Here is a 22116-nt window from a genome sequence, read left to right on the forward strand (position 1 = left end):
GTTCCTACATTGCCAGCCTCACATTTTTTAAAATTTTCATCAATTCTACTACCAACGAAACACCCCAATTAAAAGTATTTTTTTGTAATATTATTTCGGGCAAAGGTTAGCATATGATAGCACACCTTAGCTTGGCTGGGTAACTCATCTAACCTTCTACGGATTTTTTCGTCACATTTCATTTCACTTTAGCTTACTACCAAAAACATTTTTCCACTTTTTAACTTCTAACCAGGCGGCCTATGGGTTCCATCCGGTTTGCTAATCATTACCAACATTGATTGCGTGGCTACATCGAAATGATCACATGTAGTATTTAAATTGTGAAATCTTAAATTAATTATACAATTTTTATTACAAAAGTTTCTATTCTATATTTTAAGTTGGGCAAAAATTTCTGTGCACCATGCACGGTCACAGCCCCCTCTCACAATAGGGGGTCGAAACGGAGAAAATCCCCCCAATTTGACGCCTCATAACTTGCCCCGGCTTAATGTGGCTGTGCATGAAAACCCTCCCCTTTAACTTTATTTCATTTTTTTTTATGGGCTAACTATGCATTTGCTAGAAATAATGCCAAAGAAAAATAATCAAAACTCCATACCTTTCTCAATGTATTTTAAGACATCTAGGACAACAAATTAACTTAAAAAAAAGTGGTGTCATTTTTAGTCACCATTTAGGAGATAGAATTATAGAAATAGTAAAATGTAGTCTAGGTATTAGTACTGTTGATGAGAGGGTTGTCTATTTAGGGACACATTAATCAAAAAAAAAAAAAAAAAAAAAAGTCAATTTAGGGACACATGTTTTTATAAATATAAATAGGACAAATATGGCAGAATTAGATAAAGATGATGGAATGGAAACTAGAAAGGTGGGTATTTTGCCCTTTTTCTCATGCAACAAAGTCAATCCTCGTTAAATCAGTCCTGTCATCTATCCCGACTTATTGGACGGCTTGTTTTGAAATCTCTCAAAAGGTTTGTGCTAAGTTAGATTCTATCAGTTCCAAATTTTGGAAAGAGGAGACTTCTCTATTTTTAAGGCGGGCTGTACTTTCGTGCATTCAGCTTTGCCCCATATACAAGGTGGCGGAAAGTATTGCCATGTCCCTGTCCGAGCCCCCTGCCCAAGCAGGGATAAGGCGGAACTTTCCGCCCGCCTTGTATGCTGGGTAAAGTTGGGCGCACGGAAGCACTGCCCGCCTTGGAAGTAGAGGAATCAAATCCAGGAAAAGAGGGTCCATTATTTGGAATAGTGTAGTTATTTTAATTCTGCATATTTTTCAAAAAAATGGTGTTGTCAACACTGTTGCTGACTCTTTCGCCAGGCAGGCTCTGTCTCTTTCGAGTGAGATATGTTGGCCTATTTCCAATCCATGGTTGATCAATATTGTTAACCCATGATTTACTTATTTGGGTGAGCCGATCCATAAATATGGAGTGGAATACCAATCTAATATACTCTCTGTTTTCAGCTGATGTTGCAAAGGTAATTGCTCAAATCCCTACAAGAATAAGTCCTTTCTGAGGATTTCTAGTTTTGCCCTTTCTCTAAGACTAGGAGCTTTTCTACAAAAATTGTAGTTAAATAGCTCTTTCAAAATTTGTACATTAATACTATTCGGTCTATTAATAATAAATTATGAAATTTTGTATGACATTTAAAAATACTTACTAAGTTTCGTATGTTTTTATGTAAGGTGTTAATTGGTGGAGTACCATTTAAAAATAGGTTAATAAAATTTGTTGTTTTAGACTCATACTGTTGTTTTTGTAAAAATGAGATAGAAACTGACTAGCATTTTTTATTTTTTTTTGGCTTGTGATTTCTTTAAAAGAATCCTGGCTCTGCTCGATCCATAGGTCTAAGGTCAGAGTTTTGCTATGCCTCTATTTTGTGTGATCTCCTAGGTTCCTTCATAATGGACCCGAGCTTGTTCAAAACTGATATAAATAGTATTGTATCTGTTCTGGCCATTCTTTTTTACTTCTGGATTTGCTGCAATAATGTTATTTTCAGGAATCAAACACCTAATCCCTCCTTATAACCCAGACTATCTCTAAATAGGTTTATGATCTGAAAATCTTTCTGTTCAACCTACTCTATCGAATTCTTGTGACCATAATGATGACGATGTTATGAGGGACGCATATGCATACCATAGGCTATCAAAAGGGTCTCATATCTAATTATTTGTGTAGAGCTAAGTTAAAAAATCTCTTCATCCTGGATAGGTATCTTGAACATAGCCAACCAATAACTTCACAACCTTTCTCTCCCCAATCCTGCCTGTCTGATGTACAAAAATACATGTGATTTATACAGATCCTCACTATATGATCAACAAGACAGTGATCATCGATCATCCTTTGTAAGAATTACAGATAAAAGAAAACCCATCCTCTGAAATAGTTACAATGAAAACCTCACTCCCAACTATCAAAGTGAAAATTTTAAGATCGAGACCTAAAGTCCCTAGAATTATCGAAAGGAAAATAAAGAGAGAGATTAATCAAGACTACCTTACATACAAGAGAAAAAAGAAAATTCAAGAAAACCTCACCCACATACTATGCCGAATCCTGTATGTGACTTATTCTCTCATACCAAGCTTTATGTTTTGAACTTTAACAGTTAGTTGTAGTTTCTGCTCCTCAATATCTTTCAAAACCGTAAGCAGGTTAGCTCGATACACCTCACACTTCCGAGTTGCACGGTCCAGTTCATGAGAGAGTTCCTGAATTTTCTTATCCTTCTCATCCTACAAAAGATGGTTAACAGAGTTGATCATTGTGGAAAACAGATTGGTTCATAACATAAAAGAAATATTTCAATGCATCAGTCTACAAATACTTCAATAACATGAATTACAAATCCAAACACCCATTCCCTAATCCTGGCTCCAGGGGACTGTCACCAGTATTCGAGTTGCAGTTTCGGTAAGGGTCCAAAAGATTAAAACAAAAAAGAGCCACAAAAACTAAAGTGAATAGTGCCAAAAATGCTGTTTACCGATCATCATTTCAACATGTTGCAATTTTCATTCAGCGAAGTATTGGGAACAATGACATGGAAAATAACCCGGAGATCTAATAAGCAGAAATCCTTACCAACAGCAACATAATATGCATGAAAATTCAAGATCATATATAATCCTCATATCATGTGCATAGGTGTGTGTGCGCATGCCAGTAGGTGTTTGCGTACATATGCTCTGTTCTATGGGCTACAGTTGTAATCACCAAGACCAACTATGATACCCATCACTTTCAAACGGGGACTAAAGACGCATTTCCCATACAGCCATTTGTAGAAAAGTCCCGTCATAATTCAATCACCGGACAATACCTCTTGCAGGTTTCAAGTATAGTTATATTGATTCACATTAAGAGGAATAAATACATATGAGACAAGAACATATGCGGAAGAATGAGATGAGATCATTTCTTAACCCAGAAAAATGAAGATGGGTTGATATCAACCAACTCAAAGAAATATCTGCATTCTTCCAAAGCAATGGCAAAGGAACGGAAACAAAATACAGGATCACCTGCTAGAAAATAAACAACAGCCATGTCCAATAATTATAACTATAACAGTTGGCTCGGATACAGATGCAGTCACACATAGACAAGATTAAAAATTTTCAGTTGGGAAATGAAATTATAGATATATGAGCAAATTAGATAATAAGACTGTTTTGATAGGAAATCACCTTCATTCCATTATTTAAAAAAAAAAACCTACCAATATCACCGATTCAGAAATAAGAAATGCTGAAGAGACTGATCTCATCTCTTCATTGCCACTTGAATTGCCAGGATCATGCCAGTCAGTCCAACAATAGACATCTTTGGAGGACAGCATGTCATATTACGAAATTTTGAAGACACAAGAATTGAACTGTCCAGGGACGGGGGAAGACCCATTAGCATTGCCCTTGAGAAATATATCAGTAAGGGGATATATCTACAAACCAGGTCCTAAGGGCTATGTTCAAATATCACCCAAGTCCTATTTGTTTTGTTGTAAAATTTTCCCAGCAAATGATATTTTACAAGAAAATCTTACTCCATATAAATTTTGCATGTAAGCCGCATGCAAAACAATGCTATTTGATGACACTCCACAAAATTATAAAGCAAGAATTGGTAATTTCAATAACCAAAAACCACCATACAAATAATTCAACCAAACTTAATACTCATTCCCAAAAAGGAAAGAAACTCAATGACTCTAGGGTACATGCTTATTAAAAATAATTAACTAAACCCCATATATTAGTCAGTAAATATCTTCCTCATATTTAATTTGTAAGAAAAAAATGATAATATTCACTTTAGTAACAATAGGACTGAGAATTCATCCAAAAAAAAAAAACAATAGGACTGAGAGTGGGGTGGTGAAATTGAATCAATTGATGGTAGGGAATTAGAATAGCGTCGATGAAATGGAGGGGTACATCCGGAGTGTTGTGTGATAGATGTATCCCTTTAAAACTCAAAGGGAAATTTTATTGAACAGTTATACAATCAGCAATGACATATGTGGCTGAATATCGGGCAGTAAAGAAAAAAACATTTAAACAAACTTAATGTGGCTGAAATGAGGATGTTGCAGTGGATGAGTGGTAAAACTAGAAAAGATTAAATACAGAATGATTCTCCTATTCATGATAAGTTGCAAGAAACTTATCTGAGGTGGCATGGCTATGTGCAGTGGAAGCCTTTGAACGCTCCAGTACAGAGAAGTGATCTATTTCAAATTGAAGGAGCTAAAAGAGCTAGAGGTAGGCCTAAAATAACCATTGAAGAAGTAGTGAGGAAAAACATGTACAGATTACGACTGGAATCTTGTATTGCTTTGAATAGAGCTGATTGGAAAAATAGGATCCATGTTGTCGACCCCATTTAGTTGGGAAAGGCTGAGTTGAGTATTCTCCTTATGTAACTTCTCATTATTTTTTTTATTAGTCACTAAATACAAATTTTCTGAAATTTTTACAATGTCTTAAAGCAGGTCGGAAAATATTGACAAATGTACCCAATTAAAGCCATTTACAAAGAAGAAAATGATGCTCACTGTTATTGAGCTGAAAAACGGATCAAATTAATGAGACAAAATGGGTATTCTTCTCAAGCTACTGTGGGCCTAAAGCTCTACAGTGCGCAAGTTGACTCTAGGAAGAATGTACAACAAACTCAGACTTCCAAAGCTCTCAAGGAAAATGACAAGCGAAGAAAGATACGAGGATAGGGGAATGCTATGAAAACTAAAAGCCATATGATGCTATGAAAACTAAAACCAAAGGCAGAGAAAAAAAAAGTTCATTAAAACAGAAAGCAAAGAAATGAACTCACTGCAGTCTGTGGCTGACTAGAAACCCAATGACCCTGACTTCCATCAGTTGCACCGTCTTCCCGACTAGTTCCATTGACCAATGGAAGTCTCCCACCATTCTTTTTAGCAAGAGCAACTTTTCTTGCAGCCTCTTGTAAAGCACCCATTGCCACATTATAGATGTCAATTGTTTTCACCCCTTCATCTACATATTTTAGGGCTTCCTGACGCAAATTATTGTATCGCACAGTAACAGATTCTCGAGAATTCAGCAGATCACTGGCACGTTGTTCTAATATAACCCCGCTTTTAGCATTTCTCGTCCATCGTTTCAAAATGTAGTGCGAAGGAAGGGTGAGAACATTTGTGACCCTAAAGACAGTCAATATGTGTCTGCAAAGAAGGCCTGAGAACTCAAACATCTGGCAGCTACAAGCTACCTTCATCTCAAGAACATTGAGTCTGACAATGTAAGACTTGTGATCTTCTCCAAACTTCGCTACTCGATATGTATTCATTGCCCCATCATCTTCAATTTTGGTTGCCATGAAAGTAAGAGTCTCAACTAACTCCTCTTGAAATTTCACAAATAATTTTCGAGTGTAAAGCTCAGCAGCTTGTTTCTCCATGGGCGAAGGGGTCTTCAGAACAGGGGCAGTGTTCATCGTATCGAAATCAGCTTTCACCTCTTTCTCATAGCGGCTCTCCAGTGCCTTCTCATACTGTTTAACCAACAGCTGTAAATTGGTAGAAGCATTCACATACCCATCGAAATAAGAGTTCATACTGTCACTCCTTTGGGTTATTGACATTTCTGCAAAGAATGTATTCCGTAGATACACTGGCACCCACTGCCTGCGAGCATTGTATATTGCTTGAAGCCATTCATGCTCCCGGAGGCTATACCTATCAATGAGGGCCATCCAACAAGATTCAAACTCTTCAATGGATTCAGCCATATTGACACATTTGTGGAACTCTGCTTCAAAAGTAGGGTGCTCAAGATACACATGAGACAACTTCTCCTGGCCTTCTTTAAAGATGTGCCACTTGCAGAAACGGTGACGCGTCTCCGGGAATACCTGTGTGATGGCTGACCGTATCACCCTGTCATGATCAGTAGTGATCGACACTGGAGGGCGTCCTGACATTGCTGTAAGCCAGGTCTTGAAAAGCCAAACAAAAGAAGCTTCAGACTCATTTATGAGGAGAGCACAACCAAACAATACAGGCTGCCCATGGTGGTTTACACCAGTGAATGGGGCAAAAGGCAGACGATACCGATTTGACCTGTAAGTCGTGTCAAAGGTAACTGTATCACCGAAGTAAGTGTAGTTAGTTCTGGCCTTCGAATCAGCCCAGAAAATATTGCTCATACACTGATCCTCGTCGCCCTGCACAGCATAGAAGAATGCCGGGTTCTGGGCATGCATGTGCTTTAAATAATCCAAAAGGATCTGAGTATCTCCACCAAGGGTCCTCTGCCGACTACTTCTCATGTAATTCCTGCAGTCACGCTCGGTGAAACCCACGTTGCTAGTTCCGCCATATTCTTTAATCAACGCAGACATAATCCCACTCGGGCCAATTCCAGCCCCTTGCAATGTATCGATTAAGGACTTTGCAGAGCCGGAGACATGCCTGTGGGAACGGAGGCAATGCACCTTGTCTGCTGGGACAAGCTCGTGATTATGTTCCTTCTCGAAGCTGGACACAACCCATTTCCCTGATTCTTGTATCTTGACCACCAACATGGCCTTGCAACCAACTCTGGTCACCGCCCGGGGCCGTTTGACCTTGCTTTCACGGCCATGCCTGTCTTTCTCAACTCGAAACCCTTCTTTGGCGCACACAAAGGATCTCTGTATGATTGCTCCATCCCTCCTGGAGCGACGGGACATGCTAACACGGGTGCTAAAACCGACTCTCCGAGCATAGGAATTGTAGAAGGCCTTGGCAGCCTCTTCGGACTCAAATTCCATCCCTTCATAAGGTTCAAAGTTCATATCACCCTCAGGGATGTACAATTCCCTGCCAGCTGAACTCTCAACCATGTCATGATCATCCTCATCAACGGGATGTTCGATGTCGACGACGTCATCCGCCAAGCCCATATCGAATTCAATCACCTCATTTTCCATGTTCAATGGTTCGAACTCCATGGATTATCTCAACTGGTTAATTCTTTCCACAACAATTCCAGATGAAATACAAGCAACTGAAGCATTATAAATTAATCAAACCCAGTATAAGAAACTAACTGACCGTCATCTCGAGATACACAGCCAACTGACCAGGAACGAGGTCCACCGGCTCTTCACAAGCAAAACTCTCAGAAGAGAGGGTCGACGATAGACAAAGATAGAAACTTCTAGGGTTTCTACATAAAGTGATGTCAAGGTAATACAGAAGGTAAGTGTCTATGGATTCTAGGGTTTACAGAGGAGAAGAGGCAGTGAGAAAGAAAGAGAGAGATAGGGAAAGACAATCACAGAAGGAAACCGTAGAATCTCAAGAACCACAGAACTTGGCTTTCAGGGTTTTTCATTTCCTGCCCTCTCTTCGTGATTTCAAGTAACAGAGGTTCTCTTGACAGAGGGGACTTTGAGGGCAGTTGCAGCAGAGAGGAGAAAGGAGGGAGAAGGACAGGGATGTGAGCCGTGTGAGGAGAGAGAGAGAGATATGAGAGACGATGAACTCTAGGGCAATGATCCAGTATTTTACGAAAGCAGGAGATTGCAGTTCATTGGCCATTTGATCAAGTTATTATCGGACGGTGTAAAACTACATGATATATCACAATGGTAACCGAAAGTCTAGAAAAGACTAATTCCAAACTCCCGTCCCGTCTAGCCTTTTCGGTTTGTTAGCACATGGGAGATGGAAAGGGCATATTATCCTCTCTAAGTCCTTATAGTTCGGCAGTGTGACAGTGCTAATGTGGATGTTCGACACATGGTAGCTTGGACATCCAATAGTCCAAGCTTATTGATTATATTGAGCATAGATGATTGGATATCCGAACTATCACGTGTTGGACATCCACACTAGCACTATCGAGCTATAAGGAATTGGAGAGGTTACTAATCCAATGGAAAATCATTTCTTGATTCTCAGCTTTCTCATTTGACCATTTTAGGGACCTCCCCTCAAATTATAGTTGCACACCACCATTGGAAAACACAAGAGGGTTTTCTGAGCATGCAATATAATGAATAAGGAGCACACTGTGAAATCCTCTCCTATTACTTGGGCATTCAACTCTTCCAACGGTTGTGGAGTTGGTGTCAGGTTTATTGAAACCTGGAGATACGTGTTCAAATCATTTTAACCATTGGATGAATGGTTGAAGAGGAGTTGAATGCCCAATTAATTAGAGTCGGAGAAGATCTTTTTCCTTCGAACATAGAACGCAGGAAAATCGTTTATATTCGACCCTTTAAGCTCAACATGTGAGCAAATCAGTTGTGGTTTCTTGTCAACATGATATAACCAACCTAATAGCCTATCCAAGAAAATAATGCCCTATCCTTTTTAGAAATCTTTTTGCCCTATCCTTTTTAGAAATCTTTAGGCAAACAAGTTTTGTATTTCTAGTTCAAATTACACAAGCCTTAAAATCTTATTTGATCTTTAATTCTTTGAAAGAAAAAAAAATTCTGCCATGACACGGAATTTCCCTCATAAGAAATTTTTTATTATTTTTTTTCTGACTCTGAAAATGTTAATCCAATATGTATGATAACCCCCTTATCAACAAGACATCCATAAGCAAACTAAGAATCATTCATGTATTCAAAAGTCCAATCCATGTAATGTTGGTTTTCATCGTTTCTTAAGGATAAAAATCTTGTTGGCTATTGATGTAACAAACGCTTGGCCTCTAAAAAATATCTTCATATTTCATGGAAATTATTCTCTTTTTTTTTTAGTACTCTTTTTCATATGTATACATGTAGTTGGTGTTGGGGTTGGGGTTGGGAAGAAATCATCAACAGTAAAGATATATGATTATACCAAAGAAGAAAAAAAGCTGGGTATACTAGCGGTATACCGTATGCCAACACCCTCTCTCTCTCTCTCCCTTTGAGAGCTAAAGGAGTCATTTCAAAATAGGGAAGAGAAAGGGTGCTAACATACTATATACTGCTAGCATAGAACACTTTGTGCTGCTAAGTTTCTTATCATTGCTAATTTGCTATCATTTAAGATAAGATTTTTTTATTCACGCCCTGTCAAATAATTTATAATCTGCCACCAAAACCTTATTTTTTTACCCTTCTAAAATAACATGAGGATAATTACTGTACACTCAAAAAATGTACAAAGCAATGACAGCTTTTGATAATGATATATTTATAAGTCCACTTTCACACTAATTTCAAAAACCATTTTATACCCGTAACTATAAGAGCTTTTGGAAATAAGCCAAGGGATAATTAAATGAAGGTGTCAAGTTATAAATACACCTATAGAGGTGTCACTTTGACAGTCCCTTCAAGATAAAGAACAGATGACCATGGCTTTTATGAGAGAATAGATGACCAGCCAATCAGCTCTGAAGTTTCCATCCCAATGTATTATCTCAGCGAAGGATCTGTGTATCCTATAAAATAGAAGAGTCCCCATTCTCCTTGAGCAGCAGCCAAAAACACACATTTCTATTCACGATCAGTGACTCCAAGGATCACATAACGAAGTCCATGTAGCCATGTCACCGAAAGACAGTCTCTAATAGCATAGACGATTAAAAACAAGTTTTTCCACAGACAGGGTCAGAGTTAAAAAGGAAGCTATAAATTGCAGCATGAAATTTAAACAAGACATGGATTACTGCAAGAAAACTGTGAATCACAGGTAGAACAGTACAGCAAAATGAGGTTAGTTATCCAACAAAAACAAATGCAACTTGAGCCTAGAGCTGCAGGGAAGCAGAATAAGTCATTACAGAGCAAAACAGAAAGGACAAGATTCCAGTATTCATGTTTCACATCCTCAGCCAGGTAGACATGATTCCCATATTCCCAATCACTGTATTATATCAAAGACAATGCCTCAACTAACCAACCAAAACTCTACTGGTAAAGCACAGTTTGGATCCACTGGTACAGCCTATTATGTCAGGAAACCAGCAATTCAAGCGTGCAATCAAAGTATATGAGACTGAGGGTAATGAGTCCAGATCACCTGTACAGCATATATGCAGTGGCCACACCAATCACAGAGAAGTGATCTTCCCTTCCTATCAACAGTGCTGAAGCAGCAAAGCATGTGTTGCCTATCACAGCACAGAGCTCTAGGGTGTTGTGCATTACGAATCTTCACATTAGAAAGTACAACACAGGCAGTAAGGCATAAGTTGATGTCTAATAGAGGGGTAAATCAAAATAAGGATGAAGGGAATGCCTCGTAGCACTGGTATATGTACTATTGAAGTAAGTAATGGGCCTCTGGGATCAGACCTACAAACACAGAAAATAAGAAATCATATACAACAGTTAGAAACAAAAGACAATGACCAGAGTGTGTTTGGCTGGCAAGAAAAGAAAAGGAAAGGAGAATTTTTTTTAAAAAGAGAGACAAATTCATCGTTGGTTTCATCATTGCTTTTGTCTTACTATATTTTTCTTTTCTTTTCTATACATTTCTTGCCAACCCAACACACCTAGGGAAAAACAAAAAAATAATAAGAAGAAGAAGAAATTCTGAACAGCGTCTTTAAATGAAAAGATGGGGACAGAAGAACATGGTCCCACCGTGAACGCCATCCCATCAAAAGCTTCCAAGAGTGACCAAAGCACTGAGACGTACTTGGCAAACACAAGCAGAGGCCCAGATCTTCCCCTCATGCCAAAGAAAATGATAAATGAACTAAAATCAAAGGACGGAAGCCTTGTCCAAATCCAAAGAAAACCATTAAATTTAACCAAATAACATAAAAGAGAAGAAAGGGCAAACTGAACTCATTTTGTAATAGGTCAAAGGAAGTCACTTCTATGATTTTCTCAACCATCAGACTGACTGATGTACTTTATACTTTCACAAGTCAAAGCATGTATGAAAATGTCCAAAAAAAGGGGAATTCAAGAATTTATTCCCCCTCCCCCGGGTACTATATGAAAGGTAATATACTTTAGAGAGAATTAAATGTTCACAAGATTACAGATTTAAATGGAAGTTCTAGGCATATGCCATGGAGTCTCTGCATAAAGCATTCTTGAAGTTGAACCCAAAACCCTTACAAAATATGAGGTGCTATCTGTAACAAATCTTTTCAAGACAAAGATAATCCAAATGAAAGTGTAAGGGTAAAATGAAAAATAGAAAGATAAAACAAATGCCAGAATGAACAGATCCAATCCATGTTCCATCACCGAAAAGAAAAGAAATATAATATCTACCTCTTAGTCGCGCCAAAACCAGGTTCTCACAGGACAGAGTACCTGCCCGGCTGGGCAGTACCAGGAAGTGACAATGACTGATTCGTAATGTCCTCCAGAACACGCTTCACTTCTACTTTTGCCCTCTTTACAGACTGTTCAGTAGGACCTTCAATGAACAAATAAAGCTTCCGCTCCCCAGGTCCTGGAACCTTACCTGGTGGATAATATTGCCCCCTGGTAGTTATAGCAGCTCCAGTCCATTCTGAGATTGGAACTAAAGTTTCCTTGTGGGTCACCTTCCAACGAGCATTCTGAGGGAAATCATTGATCTCTAACTCTGCTTCATAGTGTTCAGGCAGTGCATCAGCCTGGATTTTCGCAAGATTATGCTGCAGATTCATCGCAGCTGCTATTGCCGCTGCTCGAGCTGCTCCATCACCTGGCCCAATGGGCAGAGCCACCCCAGGTACTACTGCTGCAGTGCCTGGTATACCCAAACCAAGGACACTAGGGAGAGTCACAGGTTGTAGTCCTCCATTTGGCAACAATGGGGCTGCTGAGACCGGGGTTGCCATTGAAGCTACACTTACCCTGGAAGCTGCACTTATGGCAGCAAGTGCAGCTTGTGCTTGCTGAGAGATATCACCTCCGGCCTTCCGAATCCCATCATCGTCAGAGTCTGAATCTGACTTGTCTTCCTCGAAACCATATTCTCTTGCCTGTGCTTTCTTAGCTGCTTTCCTTACTTCATCTTCCTCTTCATTGAACTTGAAACCACTCCCCCCATAACCAGTCCCATGAGCTTGCTCAAGTCCCTGATTCACTTTTGCCATGAATCCATCAGCAATAGCCTTCAGATCAGCAGGAACAGCCTGCTCCGAGAGTTCCAAAGCTTTTACAAGATCTGGAGAATATCTTGCATCCTCTTCAGAGATAAAGGTAATAGCACAGCCTTTCCGGCCAGCTCGCCCCGTCCGACCAACACGATGAACATAGTCTTCGTAGTGGTTTGGGACATCAAAATTGATTACCAGCTCAAGCTCCTTCACATCCAAACCCCTAGCAGCAATACTAGTTGCAATCAAAAGATTGCAAACATTGCTCTTGAAGTCAGAAATGGTTGACTCACGATCAGTCTGATCCTTAGCCCCATGAAGCGAAAGGCAAGGGTAACCATGCTTTAGCAAGTCCCTAAATAAAGAATCACATTTTTCTTGTGACTGGACAAATATCAATATCTTTCCTTTCTCATACCATTCTCCCAGTAGTTCTAACAGTCTCAGGAACCTCTCACCCTCTTGTCTCATCTCAACTAACTGTGTTATGTCCTTGTTCACTACACTTCTTCCCCCAACCTGAATTTCAACAGGCTTATTTAATACTCTGCGGGCCAGTATCTCAACCTGACGAGGAAAAGTAGCAGAAAAAAGTACAGTCTGTCGGTCTGGTCGGGTATTTTGTACAATCCGAGTGATCTGAGGTTCAAAACCCATGTCAAACATTCTATCTGCTTCATCTAAAACTAGATACGTAACCCTTCGAAGGTTAGTAATCTTTCCACTACTGGTACAAAGTATATCTATCATCCTACCTGGAGTACAAACAACAATCTCAGCACCCCGCTTTAACTCACTTATCTGCTGAGCAACCCCAGAGCCACCATATACAGGGACACAATTAACACCAAGCATCTTAGTAAATTTCCTGATATCACTGTGGATCTGCTGGACAAGCTCTCTGGTAGGAGCCATTATAAGCCCAATAGGCCCGTCTCCAGGAACAACAGGTGGCTGATCCTTGATATGCCTCAACATTGGCAAAACAAAACCCAGCGTCTTGCCAGAACCAGTTTTTGCGATACCTATGCAGTCCCGACCACTCATAATTGTTGGCAGTGCCTGAGCTTGGATGGGCATCGGCTTATCATAGTTCAGTTTTTTAATAGTATCTAGTATTTTACTTGTCAATCCAGTTTGATTCCATGTCCTAACAGGCTTTGGCACATCTTTCCCATGAATCTTCAACTCCAGTTGTTTCCTGTAATCAGCAACCTCCTCAGCTGTCATCTTTGAGATCTCCTTCACTTCAATATAGAAATTTTTCCTGAAGGGGGGATATTGGATCTTAGAGTGGTCGACTATAGATAATTTTTCAACCTTAGTCTTCTTCACCCTTTTCATGAACTCATCGTCATCTTCATCTTCAACTGGAGCTTCGTCATTCTCAATATCACTATAATCAGAATCAGAGTCCTCACCAGGGATAATTCGGCCCATAGCTTTATTTGTACCCTTCTTGGATTGAACCCCATTACTTTGCCCATCTTTCTGATCCTTCTTGGGATCAGACTTTTCATCATCCGCTTTAGAGGAACTTTCAGAGCCATTCAGCTTCTTGACCTCAGGTATTACCATTGAATTCATGAAAGCATCCAATGGGTCTATTTCCTCCTCCCCATTGGCTCCTTCACTTCCATTTTGAGTACCAGCTACAGCAGTTCCATTTTCAGAATCAACCATCATAGCATCTCCACCTTCACCAGCAGGCTTACCATCTTCGTCCATGTCTGTATCCTTCTCTGATTTGACGGTAGGAACAGCATCTTCGTCATCAGACTCACCTTCTAGGGTCCAGTTCTTACCAGATTTTGGTTCTTCAACGTTTGTTTCTCCCAGCTTTTCTCTCTCAGATTCTTCCTTCTTCCTTTTCAATTCCTGCCATTCCTGAACCCTCCTCCTCCTCTTGTCCATTTCCTCATCAAGTTTCCTCTGTTCTTCCTCTAAATCTTCTTCCCGACTTCTCTTCTCTTTGTTCTCAGAATCATCCTCACTCCTTTTCCTTCGGCTATCGTCACTGTCATCCCTATGCCTGTCTGATCTGCTGCTCCTTTCCCGTTCTCTCTCCCTATAATCATCATCCCTCCTAGACCGCTTTCTTTCATGGTCCCTGCTATCATCACCATCTCTGTCCTCATCTCTATCCAGTTCCCTACGCTTTTCCCTCTCCCTAGTCCTCTCCCTTTCCCTCTCCTCCTTCTCCCGCTCTCTTTCCTCCCTTTCCCTTTCTCTTTCCCTCTCCCTTGTCCGCTCCCTCTCTCGGTCTCTCTCTTTCTCTTTCTCACGCTCCTTCTCTCTGTCCTCCCTTTCTCTTTCCCTCTCCCGCTCCCTGTCTCTGTCTTCCCTTTCTCTCTCCCGTTCCCTCTCCCGCTCTCTGCTTTCCCTATCTTTGTCCCTTCCCCTCTCCCTCTCTCTATCATCTCGATCTTTCTCCCTCTCTCTATCTTTCACCTTCTCTTTTATCCTCTCCCTTTCCTCATCTCGATTCCGACCTCTATCCTTCTCCCTGTACTTGTCCCTGTACTTCTCCCTATGCCTGTCATCGACGCTCCTCTCCCTCTCTGAGCGCCGACTTTCTCGGTCCTTCTTCTCGGAATCACGATCCCTTACCTTCTCCTTATCTTTGTACTTGTCTTCCTTCCTTTCTTTGTCCTTCTCTCTGTCACGATCCCGGTCCCGATCGCTCTTCTTGGAATCCTCCTTCCTGTCAGAATCTTCTCTCCTGGATTTGCGTTTCACTTCTTCCATCCGACTAAGATTAACTCAACAAAAACTATGGGATCGAAGTGATAAAGCAATAAAACCCTAGAAATTAAATTCCCGCAATTTGAGAATTGGTTTTGAACTGCAAAACTCCAGAAGAGAATGCGAGTTCACTTCAATCCCTGTCAGTCCCAGAAATTTTGCCATCAATACAGAAATATCTAATTCAAACAAAAAAAGAATCTTAGCCAAACTGTAGATTTTAAAATTGGATGGAAAAAAAACCTACTAGACAAACTCGCCGCAGAGATGAGAGTCGCCGAGAAATCTTTAAACACTGAGAAAATAGTAATGATGATGATATGATTTCTCTTCCTCCCTCCTTTCGTCCCCAAGCCTTCCCAGCTAACTCCAGGCGTCCCTGAGTCCCTCGCGGCGCTGTGTTTCGCGTAATCGCTTGCTGGGGGCTACGTTTTATACTTTATTTTGTGGCTGCACTCTCCGCGCTTGTCAAGTGAGAACGCAAACTGGACCGGATGCTGAACCGTCTAGTCTCTAAATGACGATTGGATAAGTCTGAACCAATTACATTCAAAGTTCAAACCGGACCTTATGGGTTATTTGGCTACGATGCCAGAATGCAGTTTTTTTCTTTTTTTTGATGAGCAAAAGACAAAGACTTATATTACCCTAGGATCAGTCATTGAGCAGCTATTCCTAACCAAATTCCTAGCTATAGTTAGGCAAAACTTATCATCGAACCTAGTAAACTTTACATTTTGAATTATATTAGAGATAAGAAAGAAATCCTTAAAATAAACCCATGGCCAGAATGTAATTTTGCACCAATGGGAAGGATGGGTGACCAATGGTCCAATAGGCAACAAAGGTGGACAATTAACGAGGAGAGAGAGGATGTGAGATGGTGTGTGTAAGAATCATCAGTGGCATTAAAGCGATTCTTTTACTTAGTTTTTCATATAAGGGATTTTCTTATTGACAGTTGACACCCTTTTAACATAATTTGCAACTTTTTTTTGGTCCTCGTAATTTAATACACTTCTTAATTTAAGCATGTAAAATCTTATCATTGCATATGTATACCTGATCTTTGTTTCGCATTGACACATAAAAACACACATCTAATTTTATCGTTTACCAAAAATAAAAATTAAAAATACCTCTAATTTTGCTCATATGTTGTTAAAAGAGACTCTTCTATGTTTTTGCAACAATAAAAGCATTTCTAAAAGTTAGATCTAACAAAGATTGAGTAATATAAGTGTTTTGCAGCCCATGCAACTATTGTATGGAAGATTTGAAAACAAAGGAATGTAACGGTGTTCCATAAAATACTCGCTTTCAGGAAGTGGCTGACCTTATAAATCTCACAGTTCCAACTAATGTAAACAATCTACTATACAATCCTTGTTCACTTTCACAAAGCCCAAGCTATCCTCCAAATCCCTTTATGCATTACAACCTATACGTGATGTAGAAAACAAAACGAAACAAACATAAAGAATAATCACACAACTACAACACAAGTATATGCATGATTTGGCAGAGTGCCTACGTTCACGGAGAGATTATAGTAGTTTTCACTAACAATGGAGAAAAGGGTTGTAAGCTCTCTTCCTCATGCCTATGTGTGCTTACAAAGAATTCTTTGTAACCCTGATAACTCCCTTCGCTAACAATTTAAAGGAAACCATGTGAGGCCGAAACTATACACCTCACCTTTCCTCACCCTCAAGCCCTACATGCCTTTAATGACCCTCAAAGGCAACCCACAATCCAAACTACGCCCTCTTCCAATGATCTCTTTTGGGCAAAGCTTTGGAAGATGAAGTCATTCAAAGCTTAAAGTGATCTTGTGGCGGTGTGGAATCGTTATCGTCACCTATTCCCTGCCCGAATAGGATCGTCCAGTCCCCTCATAGGGGGTGCAAAATGATGACCTAACCCCCTGCCCAAACCCACTGCCCGAGGGAGGTTAAGTCGTCATTTCGTGCCCCCCTATGAGGGGACTGGACGGTCCTGTTCCAGCAGGGAACAGGATAGGATAAAAATTCGGGTCAAATGCCTTAGCAGTTATAACCATATTTTGTTCACTAAAAAGATAACAACTGAACTGACCCTCTCTACCCTCTATGCCACCAAGAAGGTGAATCAATAACTCATGCTTTGTTCAAATGCCATGATATTGCGGTTTGCTGGTTAGCTTCATCTCTTTGGTTCAATGCCCCTTCTCCACACCAAATTTAACGAAGTTCTGCATTAAAAAGACTTTAACATTCAATGTACCTCTTCTTGGCAGATCTGGAAATCTCGAAACAAAGTGATGTTTGTTTAATCACGAGAACCTCAGTCTTACAAGCACCATGGAAGCCTTTAAATACTTCGTGAATGAGGGTTGCTTTGTACTCCAAAAGCCATCTAGCCCATGCGTGAAAAACCTCTGCCTCTTGTCTCTCTTTGACCACGCTATGGTTTTTACCTATGAAGGTTTGAGCTGCATTTGGTATGAATTCTTGAAATGCATTTCAGGTCGATTTCGCATTATTTTTATCATCCGAGATGCAAAATCAACCTGGAATGCGTTTCAAGAATGCATACCAAACACAACATTGACGTATTCTCTTCCTTCGGCAGAAGTTCTCCTTGGCTTTCTTCTTTTCAGTAAAATTCTATTATTTAATTCAAAAAAGAGTTAAAAAGATCATTTCTAATCGGATCCAACATGATTGGATCGTATCAATCTTGAGAATGGATAAATGTAAATTATTACTAAGGGTATGAGATTGCTATTTGGTCGCATGATCTCTACACTAGCATCTAGACCAAGGGGGGAGAGCATAGTATGGTTTTCAATACCAATCCGTTGACAACACTGAATGCTATTTATATTGTGAGCGAGAGGGGTACCATATACTTAAAAAGGTAATTCACGTTCAACATTTGAATTTCAAAAAGGATGCCGTTAGCCAACGAGCAAGAAAGCACCAACAGCTATAAAAAATTTAAAAATATCTCACAGGTTTCCCCCATCTTTCAGTTGCTCGGTTTTCTGAGATATTCGTCTGAGATTTTTTTCTTTTTATTCACCTTCTCTTCTTCGCTTCCTTCTTTTTCTTCTCCTCATTCTTCTTATTAGACAGGCACAATTACAGACACGTTAATGGAAAAGGTGTTCAGAGATAACCAGAAATCTGCAATGGATGCTTTCGAGAAGCTCGAAAAGGTCGGAGAAGGAACATACGGGAAAGTCTACAGAGCACGAGAGAGAGCCACAGGAAAGATCGTAGCCCTCAAGAAGACTCGTCTCCATGAAGACGATGAAGGAGTCCCACCTACTACTTTGCGCGAGGTTTCCCTGTTGAGAATGCTTTCCAGGGATCCCCATGTTGTCAGGTAATAATTCTCTTCTTTGTTTCAATCGGGGTTTTCTTCCATATGAACTAGCAGGATTTTCTTGAACTCCACTTTGTTCTGCTTCTCTTCTTCTAGGATTTCATCTCCAGAGATATCGTCCTTATTCCATTACTTTTTCTTATATGTTTTTTGCCTTGGTCTGGTCTGTTCAGATTTAAGATGATTTGGGTTATTATACCTTTTTCCGTTTAGAATACTTCTTTAGTTTTCTGCTGTGTTCTTTCCTTCAAATTCTGCATGTTCTTGTGTGATCGATTTCCCTTTTGCTCCAAAGCCCTGTTAGTGCCTGGGAATTCATTTTTTTTTTAATGGAATTTCTCGTTTACAAATGCAAGATTCCTTTCTGTTTCTTTCTTCAGCTTGCTCTTCCTCGGGCTTTTTTTTTTGTAAGAGCGAAACAAAATTTTGTACTCTTGTTGGTGGTCCTGCAGATTGTTGGATGTAAAGCAAGGGCAGAACAAGGACGGGAAGACAATTCTCTACCTGGTTTTTGAGTACATGGACACTGATCTTAAGAAGTTCATCCGTAGCTTTCGGCAAACAGGAGAAACCGTCCCCTCTGACAATGTCAAGGTAATCGCTGCAAATCTCCATTCCAACTTCTAACCAGTCTAATAATTGTTGATGCTTCTTTGTGATTCTTAACGCAGAGTCTGATGTACCAACTCTGCAAGGGTGTTGCCTTCTGCCATGGTCATGGAGTATTACACAGGTTTTCCTCCTCTTCTGTCCTATCCCTCTCAAATGCATATTGACATCGAATCCATTAATGTTCACTTTATCTCTATATTTTATCATTCAAACATAGGGATCTGAAGCCGCATAATCTGCTAATGGATCGTAAGACAATGATGCTTAAAATAGCAGACCTTGGACTGGCTCGAGCAGTCACTGTTCCACTCAAGAAGTATACACATGAGGTATACATACTAACCAGTAGGCTTCATTTTTTCAAATTCAGAACAAGAAACCAGTTACCAAGTTTATCGGTTAAGCAACTCAACTAAAGCCATGTTTCCAGATACTGACCCTGTGGTATAGAGCTCCCGAGGTGCTTCTTGGAGCCACACATTACTCAACCCCAGTAGATATGTGGTCTGTTGGATGTATCTTTGGTATGAATTCTCTTCTTCCTGAAAACCTGACTTTGCAAGGACTTCAAAATTCCACTCTGATGGATTTTACTTATTTGAATTCTAGCTGAACTGGTCACAAACCAAGCATTGTTTCCTGGAGATTCTGAATTGCAACAGCTCCTCCATATTTTCAGGTCTGGTTAGACCATATATGCCTTTTACCCCTGGGTTTGTTAACTCTATATGTCTGATGGCTTCCTTGTTCTGATGCAGGTTATTGGGTACTCCAAATGAAGAAGTATGGCCAGGTGTAAGCAAATTAATGAACTGGCATGAGTATCCCCAATGGATCCCAAAAAATCTGGCATCAGTTGTTTCTAATCTGGATGCCAATGGGCTAGATCTTCTCTCGGTAAGTGGGACATGCCATGTATTATCAGGCATTATCACTAACATTCTCAGTTGTTCCTAATCTGGATGCATATCAAAAGCATATTACTTACCTGGCAGCTTTAAATAGTAGATTGGAGGATTCGTTTTAGGGTTGCGTTAGGGCCCAGAAGACACTATAGTTAGTCATAATGTCTACAATTTGATATTGACATGCACAGCTAATGCATATATGTCTGTTTATCAGAATATGTTGCAGTATGAACCTTCAAAGCGAATCTCTGCAAAGAAAGCAATGGAGCATCCATACTTTAATGATCTTGATAAAACATATCTCTAGGAGAAAGCAATGGAGCACATGCCCATTTGAAAGATTGTTCCAATGGTTCTTCAAACTTCAGACTCAAGCACAAAGATTGCTCCAATGCTTTGTAAAGTTGTTGATTGTTATCAACCTCGTTGGAATGACAAACTCATTTTCGATTCCCATGTGGTGTGCACTATAACTAGGTGAGGCCATTTCACACTACCAAGAAATAATCGAGATAATATATCTTAGCGTTTGATCTACTATAAGTCTATAACAGCAATCAAACCCACCTTTCCTCCGTGGCAAATGAAGTTGCCAAATTACCCTTGCAGAGTTGTTTAACAACTTTTGTTTTGTTGGGACCGGTGTGTAAGTACCGGATCAAACTGAGAGGGGGGGGGGGTGAATCAGTTTCCCCTTTTTTCGTTTCCTTAAACAACTCGGTCGCTTACAGTCTCACCTCGAACCACCAGAATGTGGCCAGGTCTACCAAGACTGTAAACCCACTCTGCAAAACAAGGATTAGTCTCCAACAAAAACAACAGGCAACGAGACAAGATTTACGTGGTTCACCTCACAGTATGTGAAGGCTACGTTTGCGGAGCAATACCCCTCGGGGTTTCGTATATGCCCAATACTCAACTCAAAATACAGTAAGCCGCCCCTACGGCCAGGATACCCCTTACCCTGCTTCAACCTCTCCCCTCAGTGAGGGCAAGGACCTCAATCCCAATAAGATAATGGCCTCAGCCTTACAATCAATCAACCCAAATAAACAGATTCAATCACAAACCCCACCCACAACAGATTACACTCTAGGTTCTACCCAATACAGAACAGGAACTAAACCTAGAACAGAGAAGTTTGTGATCACGTTTACCTTCTCAAAGGCAAACCTCCAACTACAAGTGAGTGTTGTGAGATCTTCAATAGCACGAATCAAGCACTCAAATCCATCGCCAACACCAGATCGAAGCTCTCAGATGATCTCCTTCGTGCCTCTGCTCTCGAACCACGCCAGAAACGATGGAACACTACTTCTCTTCGATTTCCTTCTTCTCTAGGGCTCTAAAAGTGCATTTTCGGTCATATTAAGCGAATATATATACTTTCCAATAAATACCCTCTGGACCAATAATAAGAAAACGCAAGCACTTGCTGATGACCACCACTGCCAAACCTTGTTGCCAACAATGACAACACTGCCACGAGCACTAACACGGTGGACAGAGTTTCTTTGTGACCATCCAACTTAAAAACCACCCGCCAATACACAATGTTGGCTGCCTTTCTAATGCACACCCTCCCCCTCCCCCTCTCCCCCTCCCCCAATGCTTGTGTAAGCTCTCTTAGATTTCAGTTTCGATTTTTAATAATGATTTCAATTTTGAAAGTACAACTCTCGAAAGTTGAAATAGGTGAGGAGCTGTTTTGCTGAAATCACTTCAGCCTATTTCGCGCTGAGGAGTCTAATGAGTAGTGTATGCAACGACAGATCACAATATGGGCAAACTTGTCATTTACCTCAAACCTTAGATTTCCCTCCAAACTTTTTGACTCCAGTCTCCAAACGCAAAACTCTTCATTCTGCCTTCCTTCCCCTAACATGGTCCTCGACCTCCAGTTGCAGCACTGCA

At 40.3% G+C, this 22116-nt stretch overlaps 3 protein-coding genes across 7 annotated transcripts; 1 reads left to right on the plus strand and 2 right to left on the minus strand.

Moving 5' to 3' along the window:
* Positions 1-2252: 2252 nt before the first annotated feature.
* LOC122657883 (protein FAR1-RELATED SEQUENCE 5-like) lies at positions 2253-8026 on the minus strand. Of its 2 annotated transcripts, none has more exons than XM_043852679.1 (2): positions 5367-8025; positions 2253-2767 (listed from the first exon to the last, which is right to left on the minus strand). In XM_043852679.1, exons 1-2 carry the CDS (start codon positions 7506-7508, stop codon positions 2600-2602), a joined length of 2310 nt encoding a protein of 769 aa, XP_043708614.1. In that variant the 5' UTR covers positions 7509-8025; the 3' UTR covers positions 2253-2599. The 2 variants fall into 2 exon arrangements, with proteins under 2 accessions (XP_043708614.1, XP_043708615.1); XM_043852680.1 differs by having other exon boundaries at positions 2713-2770; positions 5370-8026.
* Positions 8027-10429: 2403 nt separating this feature from the next.
* On the minus strand, positions 10430-15610 carry LOC122657882 (DEAD-box ATP-dependent RNA helicase 42). 4 transcript variants are annotated; one of them, XR_006332383.1, is made up of 4 exons: positions 15554-15610; positions 11748-15450; positions 11103-11184; positions 10430-10808 (listed from the first exon to the last, which is right to left on the minus strand). XR_006332383.1 is itself a non-coding variant. In XM_043852677.1 (3 exons), exon 2 carries the CDS (start codon positions 15311-15313, stop codon positions 11774-11776), a length of 3540 nt encoding a protein of 1179 aa, XP_043708612.1. In that variant the 5' UTR covers positions 15314-15450; positions 15554-15610; the 3' UTR covers positions 10430-10808; positions 11748-11773. The 4 variants fall into 4 exon arrangements, 3 of the variants coding, with proteins under 3 accessions (XP_043708612.1, XP_043708613.1, XP_043708611.1); XM_043852677.1 differs by lacking the exon at positions 11103-11184; XM_043852678.1 differs by lacking the exons at positions 10430-10808; positions 11103-11184 and adding an exon at positions 11479-11605.
* A 2797-nt stretch (positions 15611-18407) lies between these two features.
* LOC122657888 (cell division control protein 2 homolog D-like) lies at positions 18408-20656 on the plus strand. The gene is made up of 8 exons (XM_043852688.1): positions 18408-18682; positions 19135-19276; positions 19354-19415; positions 19512-19623; positions 19725-19818; positions 19904-19973; positions 20053-20191; positions 20417-20656. The coding sequence occupies exons 1-8, from the start codon at positions 18450-18452 to the stop codon at positions 20507-20509; spliced, it is 945 nt and encodes a 314-aa protein (XP_043708623.1). The 5' UTR covers positions 18408-18449; the 3' UTR covers positions 20510-20656.
* Positions 20657-22116: the final 1460 nt, after the last annotated feature.

Source organism: Telopea speciosissima, chromosome 4 (genome assembly GCF_018873765.1).
Source record: "Telopea speciosissima isolate NSW1024214 ecotype Mountain lineage chromosome 4, Tspe_v1, whole genome shotgun sequence".
Lineage (NCBI taxonomy): Eukaryota > Viridiplantae > Streptophyta > Magnoliopsida > Proteales > Proteaceae > Telopea > Telopea speciosissima.

Coding starts and splice junctions, on each gene's coding strand:
- LOC122657882 (XM_043852677.1), bottom strand. CDS start 15,313: ATGGAAGAAGTGAAACGCAAATCCAGGAGAGAAGATTCTGACAGGAAG.
- LOC122657883 (XM_043852679.1), bottom strand. CDS start 7,508: ATGGAGTTCGAACCATTGAACATGGAAAATGAGGTGATTGAATTCGAT. Junction 2,768..5,366: donor CTAGTCAGCCACAGACTGCA/GTGAGTTCATTT, acceptor CATCTTTTGTAG/GATGAGAAGGATAAGAAAAT.
- LOC122657888 (XM_043852688.1), top strand. CDS start 18,450: ATGGAAAAGGTGTTCAGAGATAACCAGAAATCTGCAATGGATGCTTTC. Junction 19,416..19,511: donor GGTCATGGAGTATTACACAG/GTTTTCCTCCTC, acceptor ATTCAAACATAG/GGATCTGAAGCCGCATAATC. Junction 19,624..19,724: donor TCAAGAAGTATACACATGAG/GTATACATACTA, acceptor CCATGTTTCCAG/ATACTGACCCTGTGGTATAG.